The following is a 17,006-nucleotide window of genomic DNA, read 5'->3' on the forward strand; positions in this document are numbered from 1 at the left end:
AGCACGCCGTTCCTTATTACCCTCCTGAACCCACAGATTCCATATTCTGCTAACAGTCATTGGATTCGACCAATGCGAGCAGTAATGTCGCGATACGATAAACCGCAATCGCGATAGGGTACAATCCGACCTTTATCAAAGTCGGAAACGTGTCGGTAGGCATTTCTCCTCCTTACACGAGGCATCGCAACAACGTTTCACCATGTGACGCCGCTCAACTGCTGTTTGTGCATGAGAAATCGGTTGGAAACTTTCCTCATGTCAGCACGTTGTAGGTGTTGCCACTGGCGCCAAGCTTGTGTGAATGCTCTGAAAAGCTAATAATTTGCATATGACAGCATCTTCTTCCTTTCGGTTAAATTTCGCGTCTGTAGCACGTCATCTTCGTGGTGTTGCAATTTTAATGGCCAGTAGTGTAACTAAGTGCCCAGAAGAACAGGCGCGACAGAAATGCAGCAGCGGGTCAGGTGTCCATGATTATATGCTCCGGAATAGAATACGGTAGGACAATGTCGCTCTAAAGACATTTTCATCAATGCAATTACGTGATCACTTTAACTGTAAGAGACTTGACGAGGCTCAAGTGATGTATGTATTACATCGTTTCAGCCATTCGAATAAAGATACTTCCGGAATAATATTGGACATATTATTCATTTGTGAGGCGATCGTATCCGCATCTGCTGTATAAATAGTTAATTAATACTGGTACAGTGTTTGCCACTACTGAAATCCGCTTTTTTTCTTTCTTTTAAGCCACGATATTCATATGATGTACTGATTTCAAACATCGCCAAGGTATGGAATTCTTGCACACAATGGTCATGTGATGCCTGCATACACATTTCGATATAATTTTATCATTCGCTGCTGGCGCTATACATCCGAACACATCATGAAAATGGCCACTTCTAAACCATTGGACCTATTTCAACCACACTTGATGCACATATACCTTATTGTCAGGCAACAATCGCTGTAGGGGTAAGGAGCAGTTACTTATCATAGCTCAGGAGCAATGACGTCTTGTACAATGTGGTGCATGAAATACTGTGGCATCATGAATGACGTTCAAATTTACTTTTTTCTGTTAAGCCTATTCCCAACATATTTCGCAGACATTATCCACATATGCCACTGAATGTTTCTATAAAAATACATCATTGTACGATACATAGTCCAAGAGATACGAAGTCATAAACACTGAGATGCCTGAAAAAATGCCCCATCTTCATGTTTTAACTTGCTACGTCTTTACTACTAGCAATGTTCGCAACAAATATCGCAGCCTGTATCCTAACGAGTGGGACCTACACAGGTGAAGGAGGAGGTATACATAGTGAAGAGGAAGAGGAAATGGACCGAGAAAGGAAAGAGGGTGAGATGGACCGAGAGAGTGAGAAGGAGGAGATGGACAAACAGAATGGCGACGCGGAGACAGAGGCGAAAGAGGATATGGACTAACAGAATTGGAATGCATATCCGAGCAACGCTGGGTACTCAACTAGTAAAAAATAAAAAATTAACAAAATGAGAGACTATTCATGGCGGACGACGGAACGCAACCAAGCTGTCAGCTAAGTCTATGACCAAGGCTATATTTTCCGGATAAGTTAGACAAGAACATGGGTAGTCGGTGCATGGAAGAGGGAGAAAGGACGGACTATTTGTCCATCGCTACCACACCCCTTGCAGGCGTTTGGGCTGTCTGGCAAGAGAGACTGTTGATTACTGACATTACCTGCATCCAGAATATAGTAGAAGTTATGTCACAGCGAATCACAGTTCTTGTGAAGAGTCGGGGGTTTGAATGCTGCGGTTCTTGGCGTGAATTAGTGAAGCCAACGGATGTGAATGCAAAATACTAGCGGAAATGTCTTGGGCTCCTGAGAAATGTATACACATTCCATCTCCGAACAAGTGTCATAACTGTCACATACTGCATGGGTGTCCGCCTGCTTAGCTGGGTGGTAACGTGCTTGCCTCCCATTCAAGCGGGCCAGCGTTCGATTCCCGGCCGGGTTGGAGATTTTCTCCGCTGGAGGACTGGGTGTTGTGTTGTCTTCACCATAGTTTCATCGTCATTACCGGCGCGCGAGTGGCGTCGAAGGAAATAAGACTTTCATTTGGCGGGGCTGAACTTCCCTGGATAGGGGCCTTCCGGCCAGCGATTTCATACGCTCATTTCATTTTTTTTCATTGCTTGGGTCCTCATTACCCTGATGATCGCGATCTTGCTGCATTCACATCTATGTGGCAGTCACCAGCTTATCAAAATAAATAAATAAATAAGGCACTGTAACTTCCTGGCAGATTCATTCTGCAATACCATTATACACGAGAGATCAAGAAACAGAGACACCGACGACAGACGCAAGCTGAGGTCGGAAGCGGACGACACGGAGCAGACTGGACGAGACGGCACGACACGACGCAGAGGGCGTGTCGCTCCTCTGTTACCTGTCTGCGGCGGGAGTTGCAACCTGTGGTCAGAGCGAGGAGTGGACGTGCTGGCAAGAGCCGGCGGCCACGCAGGCCAGCCGGACGTTGGGCGGCTGCGCCTGCGACCGCGGCAGGTGGGGGCTCACCGTGATGGGCTGCGTGCTGCCCGAGTAGGGGAAGACGCCGCCCAGGATGTACTTGGAGTGGCCCGAGTGTCGCAGCCGGTACACGCCCGGCTCCGCGTCCTCGGGCACCGACCACACCACCGTCGCCTCGCTCATCCCCAGCGGAGTCGACGTCCGCCGCCACAGGAACCTGTCACCAAGCACATGTGATAAGGTGTTAACATTAAATTAACCTGGACATTAAAAGTGTGGCGCTTATTTGAGCCACACACATTCCATCCTACAGCCTGTAATGTCCCCACAGAATATACCCTCTACCACGCACCAATTAATCATTGTCAATCAAACCATCCACATTCATTCATTTGGGAAAAGTATCTGATCTGATTTTCTCGAAACAGCGACAGCTCGACGACGCCAAAGTATTTTCTAGTGCGTTTATTCTTTGAAATAACAGAGATGCATATATGCATTCTCCATGGTTGCTAGAGTGGTAACTAGGACAGCTTCTGGAGTATCTGTTGAGGGATTGACATGTTTCTGAAAGATACATATTCCGCTTTTCTTGTCGCTAAAGCGAGACAATTAACATTTGTGCCGCTAGCGATTTGTTTGAAGAGAAAGAGACTGTAAAAGGAAAATAATTAAGATGTGGAATCACCGGAGATCTGGACATGTAATGGAGATGGTTTTAATACACAATTTCCTTCATAAATAAGGTTAGGGACTTTTTTGTTCGGGAGTGAATGAACGAATGAGTTTTTTCTGAATCATTTGATGATCACGTTGGCCCTGTAATTAGTGGGGAAGTTTCAGTTGTGTAGAAGAGAGCCTGCAATCACTGAGTCTGTGTTACATCGTCCAAAAACGCTTCGTACACATCTGGAATTCGCAATCTTTCGTAAAAGGAACAAATTGTCCACACGATTGATTCTCCCGACTGAATGCAGTGTTTAACAGTAATAATAAATGTAAAGATCTCTTACAGCAAGCCAGCCGCTGATTACCAAGACGAAGGACTCCACCAAAGATCCTATTTGGCTGATTTCACGTAATGAAATATTATATTGAAAACTGTACATAGATAAAGGAGAGAAAGAATGAAAATAGAGATAATACTAATAATCGAATGAAAATAGAGATAATACTAATAATCCTCCATTAGTCTAACTTTTCGCCTGTCTTATCACGGTTCAGCCAAGAAATGGGATGCCCTTACTTTACTGTATAGATTTGTGTGAAGGTGAAGGGATCTTAAAGGCAACAGATACACGTCTATACAGACAAGACATTACACAAAGTTAGCGGCTAGCTGCATTCATCATCTATTCTTAGATGAAGAGACGGCAACTTATTACCCTTAACATTTAAAATAAATGTTAAAAGCCCACCATTCTTAAAATCCTAACACAATGCCCCACCTACCAGATCTACACTTAAGAGCCAAAGAAACTGGTACACCTGCGTAATACCGTGTAGGCTCCCGAGAGCACGCAGAAGTGCCTCAGTACGACGTGGCATGGACTCGATTAATGTCTGACGTAGTGCTGGAGGGAAATGACCCCATGAATCCTGCAGGGCTTTCCATACACGAGGGGGAGCAAATCTATTCTGAAGAGTACGTTGCAAGACATCCTAAATATGGTCAATAATCAGAATGAGATTAACACTCTGCAGCGGAGTGTGCGCTAATATGAAACTTCCTGGCAGATTAAAACTGTGTGCCGGACCGAGACTCGAACTCGGGACCTTCGCCTTTCGCGAGCAAGTGCTCTACCGACTGAGCTACCTAAGCACGACTCACGATCCGTCCTCACAACTTAAAGTCTGCCTGTACCTCATCTCCCACCTTCCAAACTTCACAGAAGCTCTTCTGCGAACCTTGCTGAACTAGCACTCCTGGAAGAAAGGATGATCAATAATGTTTGGGGTGTTTGGTAGCCAGCGGGAGTGTTTAAACTCAAAGAGTATTCCTCTCTAGCAATTCCGGACTTGTAGGGTATCGCATTGTCCCGCTGTAATTGGCCAAGTCTGTCGGAATGCACAATGGATATTAATGGATTCTGGTGATCAGACAGGGTGCTTACGTACGTGTCACCTGTCAGAGTTGTATCTAGACGTATCCTAGACCCCATATCACTCCAAGTACACACGCCCCACACCATTACAGAGCCTCCTCCAGCTTGAACAGTCCCCTCTTGGCATGCATCGTCCATGGATTCAAAATGTTGTGTCCATACCCGTACACGTCCATCCGGTCGATACAGTTTGAAACGAGACTCGCCGGACCAGGCAACATGTTTACAGTCATCAACAATTCAATGTCGGTGTACACAGGCCCAGGTGAGGTGTAACGCTTTGTGTCGTGCAGTTATCAAGGGCACACGAGTGGTCCTTCGGCTCCGAAAGCCCACGTGGATGATGTTCCGTTGAATGGTTCGCACGATGACACTTGTTGACGGCCCAGCATTGAAATCTGCAGCTATCTGAGGAAGGGTTGCACTTCTGTCACGTTGAACGATTCTCTTCAGTCATCGTTTGTCCCGTTCTTGCAGGATCTTTTTCCGGCCGTATCTATATCGGAGATTTGAAGTTTTGCTGGATTCCTGATATTCACGGTACACTCGTGCAATGGTCGTATGGGAAAATCCTCACTTCATCGCTATCTCCGAGATGCTGTGTCCCATCGTTCGTGCGCCGACTATAACACCACGTTCAAACTCACTTAAATCTTGATAACCTGCCATTGCAACAGCACTAACCGATCTAACAACTGGGCCAGACACTTGTTGTTTTATATAGGCGTTGCCGACCGCAGTGCCGTATTCTGCTTGTTTGCATATCGCTGTATTTGAATACGCATCCCTATGCCAATTTCTTTGCCACATCAGTCTAATATCATCATCTCACACACGTACACAATCATCATTCTCAACATCTTGATCCTCACGCTTCTTACCTTCCTCACCACTCATGTCTTACTCATCTCGTACTTAATGTCGTCAGTCTCTTAATTCTCCTTATGCTCACCATCCTTGCCTCACTTTAGTCATCAGTGTCATTAACATTATTTTCATTCTTATCATAACTGTTAGTGTCGTTATCGTTATACTCGCTGTCCATCCTAATTCCAATTTGTACTCCAGAACTTCATTCACGCAACACCTCACCACACTCTGCTTAACTTGTTTGTTCACTACCTGACAAAGACAGTGAGGTTCTCAGAAAATATGGTAGCGTGACAATATAACATTCTACATATAAACATCAGAACGTATGTAAATGATTAGATCTGCAAGTGGCTTTGACAGGCAAGAAGGCCACGAGAATGCATCAGTATTGTTTGTTTTATTGTTCTTACCAGGCCTTGTAGAGTAAACAAGGGGCGTCAACAGGATCAGTTGTTAAGAGATCGCTTGAAGGACACGGAGATGACGTGTACACATCTCAGACAGCGTTATCGGCATCTGACAGACTTTGAAAGAGGTGTGATTCTGGCTCTCCGTTTGTACTATATTGGAGTGGCAAAGATAGAAAGGTTAAGAAGTGAGAGGATCAGAGAGTTACTGAAGGTGGAACCGTTACAGGAGGAGATAGAGAAACCAAGCCTGAGATGGTATGGACACATTAAGAGAATGGAGAAGAAGAGGATAACCAGGAGGATACACGAGATGAAACTAGAAGGATAGAGACCAAGAGAAAGACCGAGAGACAGATGGCTGAGAGGAGGAGACTAGACCAAGATAAAGACGGTGAGGTGGTGGCAAGACAGAAGACGATGGAGATGCCTATGATCCAAACAGATCTGGCCATAGGCTGGAATCTGTCCAACGTGATGATGATGACCTTGTCAACCGATGAGGTTTCATTTCGTTTCCACTTCCCCTTCTGGTTGCTTCTCTTCCTTTGTCTGGCATTGTATTTAATTGTTTTTCAGATCTATCTCCAAAAAGTAATTATAGCTATTTACATATTCGATTTATTATAGTGTGTGTATTACATTTGTTAACATCGCAGACACACACACACACACACACACACACACACACACACACACACATGGGGAAAGGAAACTTTCGTGTTAAACTCAGTTATTGATTTCAGGTGCCAGTGGCCACCGGCTGAAAAGTATTCTACCACCAAAAACAGTTTATTATTTCTGCTGGCGCTTTTTCTCATTTCTTCTTAGCACTTTATCTCCCTTGCTCTTCATACTCTTATCTGTTCCTCAGTTCAGATTCTTCTGATATGGCTGAAACTCGTTTACAAAGTGGCTTATTTAATACTGAACTTTAGATCATATGAGGAATGATTGCCAGTGTCAGAAAAAGAATCTTTAGGCCATAAGATAATCAGTTTAGTTTTCTCATTGTACTTGTGAGTCAATTACTGCCTCCTCTTACGATGTGAACTTGGCTAGCGATTCCCCATATAATTCAAGTTTTAGATGCACTGCAGTTTTGCCGGTTAATAGCACCATTTAACATGAATTTTATCAGTCGCTGACGTCTCCAACATGACGTAAACGCCGTTTTGCCAAGATGCCTGGAAGCGTCTGACTATTTTTTCTATACATTTTTTCTTCATCTAGAACGTCTTTCCCTCGTACTGTCTGAAGAGACGTATGGTTCAATGTCACTGATTCATTTGAAAAATATCATCTTTCTGGCAATTGTCTACGAAAGGGTAGGCGTCTGGGTGAAGAAGACTTTCCTCAGTCTTGAGTTGATGACACGACGAGGTGCAACTGAGGGGTGATAATTCCGGTGAGGGTTTCTCTTTTTTCGCACGGAAAGTTGTAAAAGTCCTCGTCACATAGCAGCACCCTACACAAGGGCCATTACAGCGAATGGACAAAGGCCAACGATATTACTTGCATGCGGCCACTGGGTGTTTGGCCGCTAGCCTTGACTGCTAAATAATTCCGTGAGAGGTTTTCGTGCCGATTCAGAGCGGCAGTGTGTTTGGAGTGTTTACCTCTGGCACTCCCAAGAAAAATGTGAGATTTCAACGCTCTACGTTGCGGATCTAACCTCCATCGGAGAGGCTCAGAAGAAGGGGTAAAATTTGGGTAAGTGGAGCTTTGACAACCTTCCCAACGTGTAAGACGCCCACGGTGGCACTGGTCTGAATTGTGGCGAAATTTGGAGCCAATGTGACGGTATTAATCCACCTTACACGTGAAATAAACTTCTAAGCTGTGGCTCCTTTTGCAGCGCCTGTCGTTGAGTCCGAGGGTGCCGTCGCAGGGCGTCACCCTTCTGCTCCGTTACAGAAGAAGTTTGTACGCACCCCTTAGGCAAATTCCAAATTTAAGCGCTGCAATGGCTGACAATTACGGAGTTTCGAAAAATAGATTCTTTAATTCATTTGGGCTGTGTAGTTGGCTAGGAAGTGCAGGGAAGCTAAGACGAAATGCCTGCATGAAAAATGTGAAGAAATCGGAAAGAAATGATAGTCGGAAGGTTTGACTCAGCATAAAGGAATGTCAAAACAACCTTCGGTGAAATTAAAAGCAAGGGTTGTGACATTAAGAGTGCAACGGGAATTCCACTGCTAAATGCAGAGGAGAGAGCAGATGCGTGGAAATAATACATTTAAAGCCTCTATGAGGGCGGAAGATTTGCTTGATGTGATAGAAGAGGAAACAGGAGTCGGTTTAGAAGAGATAGGGGATGCAGTATTAGAATCATAATTTAAAAGAGCTTTGGAGGATCAAATAAGGCATAAGGGATAGATAACATTCCATCAGAATTTCTTAAATCACTGGGAGAAATGGCAACAAAACGATTATTCACGTTGGTGTGCAGAATGTATGGGTCTATCGACAGACCATATGACTTCGGAAAAATATCACCCACCCAATTCCGAAGACTGCAGAAGTTGACAATTGCGAGAATTATGGCACAGTCAGCTTAACAGCTCATGCATCCAAGTAGCTTACAACAATAATATACAGAAGAATGGAAAAGAAAATTGAGGATGCGCTAGATAGAGATTAGTTTGGCTTTAGGAAAAGTAAAGGCACGGGAAAGGCAATTCTGACGTTTCGGTTAATAATGGGAGCAAGACGAAAGAAAAATCAAGACATTTTTATAGGATTTTTCGACAGTGTAAAATGGTACAAGATGTTAAAAATTCTGAGAAAAATGGGAGTAAGCTATAGGGAGAGACAGATAACTTACAATATGTATGAGAATCAAGAGGGAATAATAAGAGTGACCACCAACAACGAAATGCTCGGATTAAAAAGTGTGTAAGACACGAATGTAGTCTTTCGCCCTTATGTTCAATCTGTACATCGAAGAAGCAGCGATAGAAATAAAAGAAAGGTTCAGGAGTGGAATTAAAATTCAAGGCGAAAGGGCATCAGTGATACGATTCGCTGATGACATTGTTATCCTGTGTGAAAGTGAAGAAGAATTACATGTTCTACTGAATGGAGTGATCCGCCTAATGAGTAAAGAATAGGGACTGAGAGTAAATCGAAGAAAGAGAAAAGTAATGAGAGGTAGCAGAAATGAGAACAGTGAGAAACATCAGGATAGATGGTCACGAAGTAGATGAGGTTAAGGAATTCTGCTACTTAGGCAGCAAAATAACCAATGACGGACGGAGTAAGGAGGACATAAAAAGGAGACAGGCATTCCTGGTCAGGAGAAGTCTACTAGTATCAAACATAGGCCTTAATTTGAGGAAGAAATTTCTGAGAATATACGTTTGGAGCACAGTATTGTAAGGTAGTGAAACATGGACTGTGAGAAAACCGGAACAGAAGACAATCGAAGCATTTGAGATGTGGTGTTGAAATTAATGTTGAAAATTAGGTGTACTGATAAGGCAAGGAACGAGGGGATTCTGCGCAGAATCGGAGAGGAAAGGAATATGTGGAAAACACTTACAGGAGAAGGAGCTGGAGGGTAGGACACGTGTTAAGACCTCGGGGACTGACTTCCATGAACCAGAGGGAGCTTAAGAGGAAGACAGAGATTGGAATACATCCAGCAGATAATTGAGGGCGTAGGTTGCAAGTGCTACTCTGAGATGATGAGGTTGGCACAGGACAGTAATTCGTGGCGGGCTGCATCAAACCAGTCGCAAGACTGATGACTCAAAAACAAAGTTGTATAGCTGCACGGTTTCTTAAGACTGGAGTAGGGAGGAGTTGAAGCACGTGTCGCGAGTCATAGCTGCTACTAGGATGTCGAACCTTATATAGATTTCACATGTACAGCACGTCGCAGAGAATTAATCTGAGTCCTGCAATAAGCGATTCCAATTAAAGCTGTGGAGCAGTACGTCGCGCAATTTGTCTCACGCCCCGCAATCGCCAAGACTTTGTGGATTCCGGCAGCGACCGTGACTGTAATTTCGAGCGACTCTAGGGAAGCTGCGCCGTACGACCGAAAGAAACGTTTCGCATTTATTTTTGTTCTCTCCGTTATTTAAATATTGGAAGTCTTACCTGGTGAACCTCTTTTTTCTCATATTTTCAAATGGACAAGAATAGTGGTAGTAAGGCTCTTGACACATTATCACTCAGTCCTAAGTCCGCGGTGCTCTTCCTAAATTCAGTAAGGTAAATACCACGAAGGCACATTTGAAAAGGTCCTTGCACTGCACTGTCCTTGGCTCTAATGATGTCATAGTCGACGAGGCAAAGCTCAATCTTCCTTCCGTTTCATTATAACTAAAGTACAGCTGCTGTCATATGTCCAGTGTGGGCTGATCTTATGGCAGTGAAACATGGCAGATACTCTAAGGCGTTACTGTGGATTCGATTTATGCTGGAATAATGTGCTCCAATTTTGTCCACAGGTGCAAATGCGGCGCTGTGAATGCAAGAAAGACGTAAATAAATGTTTCCATATGTCATGTATTAGAAACAGGACACGGGCAGAAAAGGTCTAACATGTGAGAAAGGCATAATTTTGATTCTATTATTAACCACTGCTAACACAATTTGTTCCGCATGAGCACCGGAGACGGCGACGAGATTCAGTATCCTTTATACGACATGACCATTAGTCGCTTGCAGCAGTTCAGGTAGAATCTGAGCAACGTCTTCCTGTATTCTAGCCTTCAGATCGGTTACAGACCGAACGTCTCCCTGGTAAACACTTTCTTTTAGATATTGCCAGGGTCAAAAGTCACATGGTTTCAGATCACGTGATCTCTCAGGCGATACATCGGGAAAAGCTCTGGAGATAACACGTTCGTAGAAGGTTGCGTTAATCAGATATTTCAATGGGCGAGCGACGTGATGTGTTGCCCCACCTTGCATGAAGACAGTGTTTTCCACACAGGTGAACCCCTCCAAAGCAGAAATCACGTACTAACGTCACGGTACACGTCGCAGGTCCTCTGGGTAAACGGATGGAGAAAGAAGGTGCTTGTTAAACCACAACACAGTCACAGTTGATTCTTCGTCCACTACACGCAGTTTAACAGTACTCCATATTCGGCAGTTCGGTGTATTCACTGTACCCCATAGTGTAAAATGTGCCTCGTCACTCCACAGAATATTGCCCGGCCACATGTCGACAAGTTTGATCCGTGCCAGAAACCGAAGAGCAACTTCAGAATGTTGGTGCGGATCGTTAAGTTTCAGCTGCTGCACTGTCTGGATCCTGTACGGGTACCAGTGTGAAAAAGACAGCAAAACGTCCCGTTCTGCTGATCATGGGATGGAAAATTCTCCTGACACTGCAGTAGCACTAGCATTACCAGCGGTAAGTGCTGCACAGTCAGTTACAGCAGCAGTAACTTCCACCAGTATAGGATGCCTTCCTCTCCCAGGTGCTACGCCAAGCTCACCTGTGATTTCTAATTTCATTATTATCTTCTTTCAACCACTGAATGACGTCGAGCCTCTCCTCAGACCTTTCGGCGATACTCCCTCAATTTAACACTATAATTGCTGTGATTCACGTAAAACAGCTCCACTAACAGTGCACGATCTCTCTTCCTGATAGCCATACTGGCCACTTACGATATGACTTGTCAGATGACAGCATGGATGTCATACCGTCATGCAAACACCTGTACTGCGCCAGATTTGCACCTGGTGGCCTCAGTTCGAACCACGTTTTTCCATCGTAAATCAGATCCTCATTAACTTATACCGAGTTTCACTGCCATACTATAACTGCAGCCCGCTCTGGACATCCGTCAATAGGTCCACTTTAATTATAACACAAGGTACTTCCATTTCCGATCACAGCAACTTTCGGTGGATTTTTTTTAAATTTTTTTACCGTTCTTTCGGTTTCTGATTTGAGCATCGCTTTATACACAGATTCGTAGAATGCGTGGGCCTTCTAATTACGACATGAGGTTTTTATATTTTGTACATAAAATCGAAATCCTGTTTGCCCACCTCCTCGATAGTTAGCCGCTGAAAACTTTTCCGCTCAGACTCATAGAAGTACGCGCATTATTTTCCAGTTCGCTTATCTGAGAAGTAGATATAATAAGATTGATCTGTTTGTAACAGGGAAACTTTTCCGTTTTGCACTAGTAAGTAATCAAAAGAGCTACAGCGTAAGAAGACAAGCGCATGAAAATAAGCCCTTGCTTCTTTTTTTTCCAAACGTAATTGCTTGGGTGGCGAATGGTCCGCAAAAAGTTAGAGATAGCTTATATCGACACCAGCTGCTAGACCGGATTTTCTACTTTCTCTGAGTAACTTAAATTACTTCTCAGAAGTTGCCAATAACATCAGCTTCAATCCCATGTCCTGAAGGACTCAATCTGTTACACTATTGAAACGAGACGAACGGCTATCAGTTGTCGTCGGCTTGTTGCAGAATCTAATTTCCCAGAAGTCACAGATGATATATTTGCACTGCAGCTACAGAATTAACCAACCGACAGCGAACAGTTACTTTTCTCTGTTTAGCATACGTCTCAGTACTTTCGAGACGAAGGCGTGTCTGATCAGAAAGGAGACTGTAATACGAGATACTGTCGTGTGGTGTTGAGTAAAAGATTTTCTATTCATATTTCATTCTTTTTGTTTCGTCTTAACAGAATGACAATATGTTGAAAAAAAAATTCTTTAGTGTAACCACACAATAGGAACCTGAAAACTACTTCGCTAGCTCGAATAGTCTAATAGAATCATCTGTAAAACATATTCTACTTACTAACGTCTCAGTTTTCACCAGCTGAAAGAAAGTCCTACTTAATGACCGTATACGCTATGGTGACAAAAGTCACGGTATAACGATATACACACACACAGCTGGCGATAGTATCGCATAGGCAAGGTGTAAGTGCATTGCGGAACTGTCGTTTCTGCTCAAGTGATTCATGTGAAAAGATATACGACCTCATTATGGCCGCACGACGGCAATTATCAGACTTTGAACATGGAATGGTAGTTGAAGCTAGACGCATGGGGCATTCTATTTCGGAAATAGTAACGGAATGCAATGTTCCGAGACCCACAGTGTCAAAGAGTGTGCCAAGAATAACAAATTTCAAGCATTATTTCTCACCAAGGACACGCCTTTGGCCGACGGCTATCACTTAACCATCAAGAGCAACGGCATTCGCTAAAAGTTGTCAGCGCTAACAGACAAGCAACACTGTGTAAAATAACCGCAGTGTGTGGTGTGAATCCAGCTTAAATACTACGTCGCCTCACTCAGTAAACGTAACAGCGCAGACAAAAATCTTTCGATTACTTTTGTTGGCTTATAGTTTGGCAGCCATACGTCACTTTTAGTTCCTATATTTTACTGTTGTGTCTTATTGCAACGCATTTAGGATCTACAAGTCCATTGTCTAGGATCACACTGACGCTTTTCTGTGCGTTACGTCTACTGTTAACTAGCTAACAGTTATATCGTCAGATATGGTTTTCGCTTAGAACTAACAATTATTTATTTACGGCTAGGTGATGAACTGAATCAAACGTAACACCAAAAAATGTAAATGTAGTCGTTTAAAATGAAGCTGTGTCTCTGAAAAGCGTCCAAGTAAGACAGAAGTGACGTACAGCTCTCATAACGAGTACGTTACAGTCATGGCGAGCCATTGACGAAGTATCTGTTACTAATTAATAAATATTTTGCCTTGAATCATTTTCAGTTATATATATTGTGTTTCATAGTGCTTGCCGGCCGAAGTGGCCGTGCGGTTAAAGGCGCTGCAGTCTGAAACCGCAAGACCGCTACGGTCGCAGGTTCGAATCCTGCCTCGGGCATGGATCTTTGTGATGTCCTTAGGTTAGTTAGGTTTAACTGGTTCTAAGTTCTAGGGGACTAATGACCTCAGCAGTTGAGTCCCATAGTGCTCAGAGCCATTTGAACCATTTGAACCATAGTGCTTACTTGAATGCTAAACTGATATTCACATTCGTTACAATTTGAGTGCTTCGTAAAATTTCACAGTTACTAATCCCAATTCTGTAGTATATAATGAATATATTACCCATCTAAATAAACTGTACTAAAATTTTATTTTTTTAAAAAAAAGGAGTCATTAATAATCAGCGACAGGAAGTGATGAGGAGGGGTTGGGAGGACAGGGGAATACTTTACTCGCCTAGTGCACGTTAACCGCTGCTGTCACAAGTTCCCATAAATTGTAAAACTGTAAACACCTGAGGCGATATAGTTGCTTTACATTTGCTTATCTTGTGTAATTTCGTAAGTCACTCACAGAATTAACAGTGCCACAATTACAAACTTCACTCGGCTTTATCTATGCCGTATAAAACAATGTCCTGACTGACTGACTCATTATTTTACAGTCCAAACTGTTGAGGATATAAATTTTAAATTTGGAGAGGGCGTTCGTCTTATACTGTAGGCATCGTTTAAGAAGAGACTGTTTGAAATTCCACTCCTATGCAAGTGAAGCAGGGGATGAAAGGTTTTTTGAAAATGTGTCCGTATTAAGGCAGATTTGAAGCTAGACCTACGGAAATTGGTATTTGGTTCCTCAGTCGGAAATAACAAAGAATACCTGTTTCAGGACTTTTGGAAATTCAACTCCTAAGGGTGTGACATAGGGGATGAAAATTTTTAAGGAGATATTTCGTTACTTTAAGAAATTTTCAAGGTAAATCTATGAAAATTGGTATTTCGATTCTCAGTGAGATACAAAGAAATACGTGTTAGATGAAAGTTTCTATGGAAATATAACCAAAAGAACGCAAAAGGCATGGTAAACAAAAAACTTGTGTTCCACCTACCAGAATCGCTTTTTGATTAGAAGCCCTCAGTTACAGTGAAAACTTTAGAAAGAATCGAAATTTGTCAACAACATAAAAAATCGGTTAAAGAAAAATTTTAAAAAATAAAAAACTATGCAGACCATAAACTCCATGCGAGTGAATCAGCTGGCACTAAGCTAGGTACTACATATTTCATCATTACACACTATATTAAATACACCATCGAGTCGGACCTGAGTACTAGTCAGATTTTTGTGGTCTTTCTTTGGTTTAAATGGCTGCCTGCCAATGCGCTATCAAGCCTACATTCCCATTTTCTAATGGCATAGAAGCCTTTCTACTAATTACACAACTTCGTCACGTAGGATTGCAGACGAACCTTTCGCAATAACCCTCATTAGACTCTTCTCAACAGCCGCGCCCAACCTCAGCTGGGCACACTATTAAGCTATTCGCCAGAGAGCTGTTTTCAGGCGATAAACGTGTGTGAGCTGAATCATTGGATTTTCTATGTGATTTGAGGCGTGCTTGCATTTTTTACAGTATATCGCAAACATTTCCAAATGAGAGTTGCTGGTGAGAAGTGCGACAACGTTTCTGCTTGTGTACCAGGACTAAACTGATAAAAGTCGCTGCAAGTCGAGAACATTGTCCCGCAGCTGCACTAAAACTCAGAACTTTTGCCTTCCGAGAGCAGATTCTCTACTGACTGAGCTGCCCCGGCACTATACACGACCCGTCCTCAGATGTTACATCCACCAGTAGTTATCTCATATAAGAGAAGTTTTGCTGCAAACTAGTGAGATAAACCACTCCTGTAAGAAAGGCTACTGTGGAGAAAGAGCTTAGCCATAGTTTAGACACTGTTTTCAAAGTATTTCATTCGGGAAAGTAAGTGAATAGTTGCGTAAATTGTCGAATGTCAACGAATTCTAATCTACACCTATACTACTCAAGACATCGCCTTCCGGTAAGTGGCGGAGGTTACTTCAATGACTCCCCTTTCTTATTTGAATTGCGAATAGTTCGTTTGTCTGCTCATGATCGCTAATTTCTTTCAGTTTTCCCATCATGGTCATTTCGCGAGTATTGTGAGTGAGTGAGTAATATGTTGCTTCACTCTTCTTTCCACTTACGCCTCGGAATTTTAGCGATAAAGCATACCATGATACACAACGCCTCTTTTGTACTTCTGTCACTAGATTTTGATGACCATCTGCATAATAGTATCGAGCTAACTAGTTGAACACAAAGTATTCACACTATTTCTTATCTCTTCTATTAATCCTAACCGGCGCCTTGCCCAGAATGACATGCAGTACTCAAGAAGCTGTTGCAGAAGGGTTTGTTATAACATACCACCTTCGTCAGTGAATTACGTTTACTTTGAATTCTGTTCGTTATTTACTTATTCTACAGGGTTATTCGTAAGTACCTCCGGTGTTTCGGAAGATCTCTGCTCGAAACTTACAAGGTAGGTGAAAATAGACACATATCAGAGGAGAGAGCAACTCTACAAGTTGTGAACTCTCATTACAGGTGTTCAATAGTTCAACGTTTGTGATACGGCAAACGTCAATACGTGAGGGAGGGTCACTGAACCCGCTGTTACCAGCCCGGGAAGGCACAAGGAGAGCAGGTGCTTTAGAAATCTGTTCATCTGCAGGCGCGAAGTGATTCGATCCTACAGTAAGGAGCGGATGATTTCCCTACGTGTTCTCACACACGTGCGTCCTAGAGCTGTGCGTTGTGTGACTACGCCACGCCGCGTATTGCGTTCCGGAACTTGCATTCCCTGATGTGTGTCTTTTTCGTTATGTCTTGTAGTTTTCGAGCAGTCGCGTTCTGAAGCTCCGTAAGTACTTACGAATAAACTCCTACAATTTTGTGTAGTCCTTCCGTTTTAGGCCACTTCCGTCGGTAAGTCAATGATATTGTACGGTTGAGTGTTTCGATTGCAAGCCATTTAATAGAATAAAAATAGTGGGTCTTCCCGCTAATTTATACGTAACACATTATTCTTACTTACACTGTCAGCACACATTCCTGTATACCTCTATTGTTTTCTGGCGATTCGAGTTTCTTACACATAACAGCGTCAGCCATGCAAACTATCACTGACCTTCGGGCGCTGTTCAGTATTTATGGTTTTTCGATTCTTGTACGTAGCCTATATGTGTTGTTCAAGAACGTCATTATTCTGCTTACGGCTATAGGTGTTTTTATGTTCTTTAATAAAAAAAAAGTCCTAA

The 17,006-nt window shown here is 43.0% G+C and overlaps 1 protein-coding gene across 2 annotated transcripts in view; it reads right to left on the reverse strand.

Annotated features, from left to right (window-relative positions):
- The window catches only part of LOC124775058 (neutral ceramidase-like), a 486,227-nt gene that overhangs the window by 3,342 nt on the left and 465,879 nt on the right, over positions 1-17,006 (reverse strand). For both annotated transcript variants that reach the window (XM_047249851.1, XM_047249852.1), the window contains one exon: positions 2,589-2,757. In XM_047249851.1, the coding sequence (XP_047105807.1) occupies positions 2,589-2,757 (169 nt within the window). The remainder of the gene's footprint in view (positions 1-2,588; positions 2,758-17,006) is intronic.

This window comes from Schistocerca piceifrons, chromosome 2 (assembly GCF_021461385.2).
Source record: "Schistocerca piceifrons isolate TAMUIC-IGC-003096 chromosome 2, iqSchPice1.1, whole genome shotgun sequence".
Taxonomy (NCBI): Eukaryota; Metazoa; Arthropoda; class Insecta; order Orthoptera; family Acrididae; genus Schistocerca; species Schistocerca piceifrons.